The 10,938-nt window shown below is 35.5% G+C and overlaps 1 protein-coding gene across 1 annotated transcript in view; it reads right to left on the bottom strand.

The window, feature by feature from the left end:
* LOC105626500 (tubby-related protein 4) overlaps positions 1-8,793 on the bottom strand; it is a 21,651-nt gene extending 12,858 nt beyond the window's left edge. Inside the window, exons 1-2 of the mRNA XM_012207800.1 lie at positions 8,698-8,793; positions 1,138-1,305 (exon numbers count right to left, since the gene is read on the bottom strand). Coding sequence (XP_012063190.1) covers positions 1,138-1,305; positions 8,698-8,793 — 264 coding nt within the window. The remainder of the gene's footprint in view (positions 1-1,137; positions 1,306-8,697) is intronic.
* Between the last annotated feature and the right edge of the window lie 2,145 nt (positions 8,794-10,938).

The following is a 10,938-nucleotide window of genomic DNA, read 5'->3' as shown; positions in this document are numbered from 1 at the left end:
AGAGAGAGAGAGAGAGAGAGAGAGAGAATGTGTGTGTGTGTTTGTCGTTTTATTTATATAAATTGCTTGCGTTTCTTTAACGATTCAATATATCGTTGGCTCCTATCAGCGTCGCGCAATCATCCAATTTCTTTGTCGATTTAACTCACACGTTCTGCAACCGGTTACCGCGGCTCGTGCGTCGAGCAGATAAAGCATACACACTGACTGCTACTAACTGATAACCCTCGTACGCTTCCTTCCGTAATATCGCGAAGCAAAATAGGATATCGCCCGCGTTGAAAGGTTCAATTTCGAGAACCATGAAATTATGATAATATTTGACATTGTTGAGTACGTTGGTTATCACCTAATCTAAATTGAGAAGAATATATTTGTTATTTATAATTATAATTACATGTTACTATATATTATTACTGCTCGCGTTGAAAGATTCAATTTCGAGAAAAATGAAATTGTAATAATATTTCACATTATTGAGCATGTTGATTATTATCCAATAGACACTGAGACAAATTTTTGGTATTTTTAATTTTAATTATATGTTACTATAATTATGATTATTACTACTATAATGTTAGTAATAACAGTTATATGTATGAAATTTATAGTGTGTCACGTTTTTTGTGACAACTATATTACATTGTTGATTGTCCTAAAAAATATTTAGAACTATAATTTATAGTAATTGCAAATTTTTATAGCAATAATACTAATAATAATAACAACTATAATTATAATTATTTTTTATTCTCAATTACATATATATTTATAATTTATTGATTGAACTATACATCTAGTTATTATTGCTAATGTTATTGCAGTAATAATCATAATTATAGTAACATGTAATACAAGTATCAACAAATTTTTTTCTTACAATTAATGTATAAATTGCCGTTTGATGAAACAAGTCATAAAATGTGAAAGATGTAAAAAAATAATTTTTTTCATGTAATTAAAGTTTTAAGTGAAAATATTGCAATGACTTTATAGTGAGGGAAGCTATGAAAATGCATATAAGCGTCATTGACGCTCAGGGAGAGAAGACCTGCAGGTAGAAATTAAATGTCGGTTTCGTTCAAACAGCTTGGAGAGGTTTGGGTGGCGAAAAGTTAGAGGAAAAGCGATACTTGCTTCGCTACGATGCCCTCGGAGATTGTAATTCGCCCTGAGTGGAAGTTCCGCGGCTCTGGTGCGACAATGCGACGTGGTAAAAGTCACTCCTACTAAGCCACGGGCGTTGCCGGTGGCTAACCATCCTTCCTGGTAGTAATTTATACGATCGAGTTGCCATCCTTCGTCCTGTAAATAAAAGGAGAACGTTAGTTAAACTTTCGTGTTATAGCGCGTATAGAAACGTCATATTGCTGATTAATGAATATTAACATCGAATTTTAGCGTGGAGATTTTTTAACGATTTTCTCACAAGAGGCGGAGTCAATTCCGATAAATATCACGGTTCAAAATTTCTGTGGCACAAATAATGAGACCAAAAAGAGTTGTTCCATACAGAACACTGTGACCTTTTTAAAAATACGAGAACCAGAGTTGACGGCGAAATAAAATATCGCTTAAATTTGCAAATAAATTATCTAGTAACTATCTTATCACGCTAGACATTTCCTGAGACTACTTTCTAGGCCTGATTTATTATTCAACTCACGGAGTTTGATCATCGAGTTCAATTAGAATGTATTACGTTTAGCTAAGTATAGAAGTAAGGGATTAGTCGCCATGAATAATCAGACAAGTTAATTTTCGATATGATCGACCCTTCGATGTCAGGAAAGCACAAGCGTTCAATTGAAATCGAAGATGCTTACTAGAACTCTATTACTATTCGTTTCCACTTAAACGTGACAATATTAGGTAGCCAGGATTTCAATGCTGAAAAGGGTTTCACCCTCAGACCCATTATTATGTAGGTATAATTACTCAAGTCAATCCGAATCCTTAGAAGATACAATATCGAAATATATGCTATATTTTTAAAAGTATTTCTCTCTCTCTCTCTCTCTCTCTCTCACAGGTTTATCTACTACTCGACGCGTTAAGCTTTCTTTTAATAGAAAATCGTTTCGAAAGATACACGCGATATGAAAATAAAATTAAAGTGATATATTTATATCTGTTCTAGCAAAATTATATATATTAGATTTTGGCATAGGAATAATCGCATAAATACAGAAAATATTCAATCCAGATAATTTGCGTCCCCTTTGGCATTCGTCCCATCGATCGATGGGACTCTTACTTCTCCAATTTACTGCAATATATTTGAAAAAGCGGTCGGATTAATTAACAACGTCATTTTAAGAAAGAAATTTATCATTCTTTACGAAGTTTTGAAAAGAAGATTAACGACGTGTTATGAAAAAGATATATTTTAGTAGTGTAGTTCTAGAAACTTTTCACACGATTCTATCAAGATCTTCACCAACAGAATCCTTCTTTTTTATCCGCGATGAAGTTTCCGTTAAAATATTGCGCATGGGATAACTCCGTAAGCGTAAATAAACTGCATCATAGCGTTTCATTAAAATTTTAAACTGGATTATATGTCGTAGGCATATAATAGTTTCTACACGCGTGTTTTGTGATAAACAAAACTTCTCGTTCTACACGTATGCTATCTATGTATATACGCACTGGGCTGGATGTAATTAAAGTATGATCTAATGAAGATGTTTTGCGAGGCGGTCTTTTGTAAAATAGATAATAGATAATGATGAGATGAAATATGGGAGTAGATTATTAAAATCATGCTACTACAAAAATCCTCTGAGCACTTTGAGCAGTCTATTATGAACGAAACGAACAGGAAGTGAAAAAATTCGACGGTTCATTAGGGAAAATTCTTCGGATAATTATCTAATATTGGAACAATAAAAATCGAACGAAGATGCCGCCGCGTCAAATCATCCAATAGCTTTAATTATTTTAAGCAATTCATATCTCGTTGATTGCGCTAATTTTTGGACACGATGTCGACATTGCTTCACTTGTGTATGTCAGTATGTTTCCCAAAATCGTGTTGAAGTTCCATCATCAACCGGTGAGAAATGTTCCATGTGCTGTGATTGATGAGCACCGAGGGTGGTTTTCCCTTTCCTTTTTTTTTTGAGAGTCATAGAGATATGACAATAGAGGAGAGAGCATAGCAGGAGCGTAGGAAGAAAAATCAGCGGTAATCCAATCTTCGCAAACACGTTGAGAGCAATCCGCGGAAAATAGAGAGGGCTCGGTGAAAATCGATGTTGCGCGAAGACGCACTTTGCGGAACGGCGAACGAGACGGGCCGAGATTTTTTGTGCTGCGAATAACAGCACACGTTGCAGAGGATTGAGAGAGAGAGAGAGAGAGAGAGAAAGAGAGAGAGAGAGAGAGAGAGAGAATAGCGTAACGTTTGCTTTTTCGAAACGCTTCGATAGAATTTACTGGCGAACAATGGCCGTAGTAGTAGCAGCGTAACGGCTCTCAATAATGACGTTATCGATTCACAATGCAATTCACAATGCGAGAATATAATGGGAATGTATGACGGTGGATTATCTCACGTACATGTCACACCGGCAGGATCCACATTAAAAAATTCGCATCCCAATTCTCACATGGGTTACAAACTCGATCTGTCGTTCTCTAACCGGGAACCGGGTTCAACTAGCTGCAGAATTTTTCCCGCTACACAATGGAGTAGCAAGAAAATCCCACTTGATCGCGGCACAAGTTGAGAATGGTCGTTCGTAACGCGCCCGTCCTTCTAATGGACCATCATTTATCTGCAGCAGCCTTTTACGGTGCCATCCAAAATTTATACTATGTAATAGTTCTCTGACATTTTATATGAAACGGTCGTTGTATACAAACCCGCGGAATATCGGCGTTTTATTATGGAGGTCTCTCTCGTGAAGATGACGTAGAATTTTCCAGGAAGGTCACAGTATGATACAGTGAATTATTTTATTCTTGTTTTACATTGATAAATAACAAGGATGTAATGATTAACAGTGTTATATTGTGTTTTTGCGAGAAAACGCGGAAGATTTTTACGATCTTTCGAAAAGATGACGAAGTGGGTAGTTAACAACACGAAAATAATGGGCAGCGTACTGATCGAATTCCCCTGGGGACGGCTGACTCGAGTGACTCAATCGAATTCACTCTGCCATAAGTCAATTATTTTTCCAGTAATTGAGCCTCCCCACTTCTACACCGTTTTCATCGCACTTCTTCCTGCGAGGGTCGACTTCCGTAAAATCGCCAATTGCAGATTGATCTCCGGCGGTGAATTAGACGACGTGAGGCGTGGTGTGCTTGTCAATCAAGAAATACGACCATCGTAATTAACTCTGATCGATTGCGTCCTGTTTGAGTGTCCGAGTTTGGTAGTCAGATTAATCCCCGTATTTGCCCATGGATATGCGTATACTTAGAATTGGGAAAGTACGAACTGATTATCGAGATAGAGACGAGAGAGCCTTGAAAGAATGTATTAAGACTATACGAACGACGTTTTATTGACAATTACTGATAAGGAAATCTACGAAAATATTCTTCTCCAATTTTGATGAGTTTTAAGTATTGTCTTTTAGACAAAAAAAATAAGAGATATTGTTTTATAATAGCCCACACAATCGAAATTTTAGGAAGTACAATAGGTACCCTTTTGAAGAAAATTGGTCTTTATTGTCTTTTGAAGGAAATATCGTTGAAATTATAAGAGAGAAAACAAAATGTTTGAAATAAAAGTTGAATGGTTTTAAGAGTATTATATATATAATAATATTATAATATAATATAATTTATATAATAATATATAATAATATTGTATATATAATTAAATTGTATATATAATAATAATTAAAAATTTTTTATTTTTATTTTCTATAAATAAAAATTTTTTTGTCCAAACAAATATTTTAAAATTATCATAAAATACTTTTCAAACCATTCAATTTTTATTTTAAACGTTTTATCTTTTACAGTTTGTTGTTTTTATCTTCTATGATACTCGTTTCGAAAGATCAGACAATCGATTTTTTTCAACGGAATGTTGCGTCCCTTAAAAGTACGATTGCGTTCTTATAAAAAAAAAAATACGAGCTTCTTATTTTTGTCTAAAGAACAACATATTCAAAGTTCATCAAAATCGGAAGAAAATTTTTACAAGTTTCTTTGTTGGAAGTCAGAATCTCGAAATTACACGTGCGGCAAAAAATAAAGCATTTCTTTATTCAACTTGGCAAACGCTATTGCGCCTTGGCACAAAAAGAAATTTCGCCATTACACCCGCCCTCATGAAGGGCACATCTAGTATTTGTACCAGTTCTCAATGGCCATGTAGGCGGCATGGAACAAAACTCGTTGCAAAAAACTTGGGCACTCGTTAGTTGGCCCGTATAAAAAGATCCACTCGAGACACCGATCTTCATCTCGTCACCAAGTTAAGTCACGGGTGTACACGGTTTCCAGCAACCCTCCCGATGAAACTCTTCATCCTCGTGACACCTCCATATACACTCTTGCGATGTGCACGCTTCGTCCTGACGGATTCCAATCTATGCTGCGGCTATTTTGATGCAATCTCGTGGCATTATTAATCTATAGAGATCCCTTGCTATCCCAAAAACTATTGGATTTCTATCAGATGTATTTATTTAACCATACATTGTACATTAGCATGATCCGCATAGCGATTCTGAGTTTTCGGTCTAAAATTCTAACATTGCCACCCATTGCGAATTATGAAGAACACATCAAGATATAATAATTAATAGAGAAAGAGATGATATTATGGCTAGATATCATAGTTCCTTTTGGTAGCTTCACTATTAGGTAGTGAATTCTAGTGATTATTTATGAAATTATTTATTCAGTAGCTCTCCGTTACATAATGCTAATATTCCTAGACATAATAGTGAATATTTATTATAATGTTTTACTTTCAAGCATTTCAAAGCATTTTTAAGATATACTTTAGCATTTAATTACATAAACTTCTTTGTTCTTCTTAAATTGGAGCGTACGTATTATCACACAAACATATAATATGTATATTTAAATTATTTATTATTTAATATTTTATTGAGCTGTAGCTTGTATATACATTTCAAATTATGCATAAATTAAACAATAACATTTTGCTAATGTGACTCTAAGCGAACTGATTGTCGACAATTTTTTTTTCGAGGTTTTCTTAATTCAAAATAATTATTCTATAAATTAATTGTAATTCTATTGTTAATTTGTAATTTGCATATCATATATACTATACATTTTTAATATTGAATAACTTATGTGCGAAAGAAAATATGGGTATACATTTACGTGTTCTAGTAATTCTAGTAATATTTTACTTTTTTGTTAATTTTGTAAGGTGTTGTTTTTTAAACAGAATCAGTTTTTTAGATCTTTTCTGGAAAGTCATATTACCATCCCTATTTCTCTTCAAGTCATTATGTATAATGTCGCCACATTTTTATAAATAGTATCCTTGATAATAAATGTTTACAATAAGGATCTCATTTTTAGACCATACACGACCAATAAGAATTAGAAATTAAATGTGTCTATAACGGTTAAAGCTAGATCTTTATTTAATGCTTAAATAATTCAATATGAATTATATACATATAGATGCATATACACCATATTTAGAACTACACGTCGAATTAGTTTTCCGAACTTATAAACGCAATTGAACTACCGTAATAATACCACAAATTAAATTAAATTGACAAGCAATTCTTAATAATTTGCTGCTCAATCATATTAGAAAGATTTTTATTAATCTGAAAAACTTGCAAATAAATTTATTGCGAAAAATATTACTTCGGCTGGGAGTCGAACTCATAATAAATGTTTCGTAACTTTGAATCTAAAATCGATTAAACAATACTTTGTCGAATGTACAATCGTTAGTAAATTTAAATATTGATTATTAATAAAGTTATTGTAAAAGCTGTAAATGAGGTATCATAATATCAGCTTGTTCTCTAATAATTACGATCACGAGACTATTAGAAATTATTATCGGATTCGAGTAGTACAAAGAGAGTTAATGATCATCTTGCATTATTTTATTTGGTAATGGGAGAGTCGTCTATTTTCATGCGCAACAACTATTGATATTCGTTATCAACGTGTCGTCGTCGGCCTGCATTCAGGCGTCAGATTTTATTACAAATGGTCTTAGCCGACCATATAAACCCGACTTGACTGCTTCAGTTGTCTCACGTGAGGTGGGATAAATTAATTTCACACTCGTTACAGTGCGACTAGCACAAGCTCGTTTGCTTTCGCCCCAGCAAAACTTTTATCTGCTGTCGTCCGTGATGCGAAGTGCGACAGTGGCCAAAGTATATATGTCAAAGTATGGCAGCTTCGTTTTTATTCACGCCTATATACTGTTTTACTGCAGCACCGGCTGTTCCCGTTAACGTTTTCAATCTCCCACCCATCGTTCCACTTGTTCTTACTATTTCTCAAGTTTGAAACCTATAAATCGTTTTTCTCACGGCGGAACGTGTCATATAAAATAAAAATTGTCTTCAAATAATTAGAATGATAATTAAAATATATAATAAACAACCGTTATTTAGATTGAATAATTTGTAAATTTTTCCTTGTGAACGAGGATGACCTAATAGTAAGATCGAAACGTTTATTCTTTTGTTATTAAATGATATAAAGATTAATGATATAAAGAATTGTTTTCGCTAGAAAAACCAATAGATAGGTTTTCATGTTCTCTTCCATTGTTAATTAAAATTGCATTAATTAAAACTATTAATTAAAACTATTTTTTTATCTACATTTATTATCACCTATTTACTGATATTTACAGATAGATATTATGTATCCTTTTAAATTAGAATTTTTTCGACGGGGAGTTAATGTCAGTCAAGAGATATATAAAAATAACTACAGACAATATCGACGGTCTAAAACGAGTTCAAGAGGAGCTAAGATCAAAACACCGAAGCTAACTATTCGCTTCTGATGAAGAGGTTCTCGATGAAGCTATCAGGATGATATTAACGTGTGTAAATCTACTGAGTGACTAGTTTAAAGACTCTTCTTATCTACCGCGTATTAATTATACAATATCGTCTGCACGTCGTGCGCGAATAAATTTGTCCATATTATTAACGATTGTATATAAGACGATCTATTTTATTTCATGACTTGCAGAACACCAAATGGCGCAATAAAATGTATTTTTAGCCTTCTGCATTCGCTCGATCAAATATAGAGAAGAACGTTGATTCTATCTTGGACGGAATAATCTAACGCGCATGGAAATCATCGAATGACCTCTTTTTCATAACTTTGGTCTTTAGAGAAATTTTTTTATATTATATTAATGATTAATCATGCGTTAACGAGAATGGATACTTGATGAAAGACGAAAAGGAAGTAGCAAATAATTTATAATCATAAAGAATAAGAAAATAATAGATGTGTTGATTTTAAACTGTTTAATTAAAGAAAGAGAGAGTTAAACAAAGTGTCTTTAAAAGTCTTTAAAATTGTAATGTGAATATACAACAAATTCATATCCAATTATCTATACAGTTAAAAATCCAGCTTGACCGTTTAGAGCCTTTATTTCCTATTTGTTAATTATATGTTTTATCATCGATAGCTACATTATTGTATAACGTTCAGTCTGGATTATTCAATAACTTTTACCTCCGGCGACTCGTCCGGCACTTTTCCCATCCAGCTGAGCGACAAGATATTGCAGTCGCACTTGGCGTTGTTGTTCTTCTCGAAATGCAGATGCATGGTTGCGACGCGATCGGATTCCCGTCGGCAGGTCCATCAATCTATCGAACCCCGGCACCTTTTCCCGCAGTCCCGACTCCGTGCCTAGCAGTCGGATTCCACGTCGCTTCCTCCGCGAGCATTCTCGCGCCGTGCACGCTTCTTCGCCGACGGATCCGTGATCGATAATCGAATCACGCTCACACGTCAACGGGTCCGCACGCGACCAGCGTTCCGCGACGAACTCTCATGTGACCACCCTCGTGACTTGAAAATCAGGGCGATCCTCTTCCGAGAGCTTTGCGTCCCTCGGGGGTGGAACGCGCGTCGCGCTCACCGCGCGATCTTTTGCTCTCGCGACGTCACCCAGCGCCGGATATTACACCCCGGCCACACGATTGGGAGGAATCACCGAAGAAATATCGTGTGATCGCCGAGAGGTACCTTACTAACTACCTTGGTCGGCTTTGGCGTATCTCTTATCACCGCCGTTCACCAACCTCGATCATTTGTTTCTTACCGCGGCCGCCATTTTGCCGCCCGAGACGCTACTCCACCTTTCAGAGTGCGATCAGCGATCCCCGTGCCGCGCCACGCCGTGCCACGCCGCCGCGTCGGGCCGGGGCCGGGGGTGCGCGCTTACGTGCGGGTGGACGTTTGTCTCACGGTGCCAACGCACGAGCTACCGACGCGAGCCGCGAGCGTGCGTCCGACTGAAAGCTCGGTTGCGCGGACTCGCGGAGTGGAGTGGAGGCAGTGGAGCCGGAGCGTGCGGACCTCCACCGCCTCCGCCGCCGCCGCCGCAGCCGCCGCAGCCGCCGGCCGCGCTAGCTCTTGCTTTCGTCCGTCGCGTTCGCGCGACGAGCGTATTGATTGGAGTCAGCCGTTCCATTCCGTGTGGTCCGCGACCACCTTGTGCTCCCCGCCGCATCACTAAATTCGCCGCGAGCTTTTCCGCGCCGCGCCGCGCCGCGCCGCGGCGACGCGCTATGGAACCGATGGAGCCGCCCCTTTCTGCAAACGCTTCTACATGAAAAAAAAAGTTATTAATATTTTATTACAAGAAGAAAGAACATATCGATACATTTTTAAACACATTGCTTATAAATTGAATTTTATATTACTAATGATATTTTCTGATATAAAATTTCATTTTATTACGCGAATGATTGATATCGTTTAAATAATAATTCTTTATTGATATTCAATGTATTTTATCAATCTGGTTTTATTTATTGTACGCAATGGCTTTGCGTAATTAAATAAATTTAGATCAGGAACTATCGTCAGACACTAATAGAGTTTATTTTATAAGCGATATGTATTTAAAAGCATATTGATACATAAGTACTTTTCTTACAAATGTTAATAATTTATTTTTTTATATCGGTACCGACATAAATGATTTTGTCTAGATGTAACAATTTTACGCGCACTGTACTCGTTTTCTAGAGGGTGAATTTCACGCCACTTTGGATGCATTGAGTGAACGACGCTCTCATTGTTCGCAGCGTATGCTCATCAATTTTTTTTCTTTTTTTCGCGCCACCGATGCGCAAACATCTGCGACTAAAGTGCAAAAAATTTAGATAATGATTAATAAATTATGTAAATCTTTAAGGAGATAGTGTGTGTATATATATATGCTGTCATCTGTTTTACCGACAAAAATATCAGATTATTAAATGAATGAAGTATGGTATATCACAAAATTAAAGATCCTTTTTCCATATTAAAATACATATGTATCTGGCAATGGTCTATTTTTATATTAAAAACAGGAAAAAATTAATAAATTATAAATTTTTATCAACTTTTATTTTAATATGGCGATCAAAGCTATAATGATCAAATTACCGAAACATTTACTTTGTAAAATATAGTTATATAGACCATATATATGTGCGCGAAATTAAACAGAACTAAATGTAGAATAAATAAATGATTAATGGTAAATCGTAAAATTTAAAACTGAAAACTTAATTTAAAATATTATTTCTTCTTCAAATCTTCGACAAATCATGTATAAATGTGTGATATTAATACGATTATAGTATATCGTGATGTGTCTATATCTCGTAAATCATGTATGTCGCATTGGTCAAACAGCAATTTCGTCGATGTTTAAGCGTCCCTTCAAAAAATTTATTTTTTATAAATTAAAAT

The sequence above is a fragment of the Atta cephalotes genome, assembly GCF_000143395.1.
Source record: "Atta cephalotes unplaced genomic scaffold scaffold00005, whole genome shotgun sequence".
Taxonomy (NCBI): domain Eukaryota; kingdom Metazoa; phylum Arthropoda; class Insecta; order Hymenoptera; family Formicidae; genus Atta; species Atta cephalotes.
Note: the sequence above shows the minus strand (reverse complement) of the source record. Positions and strands in the feature narration are given on the sequence as shown.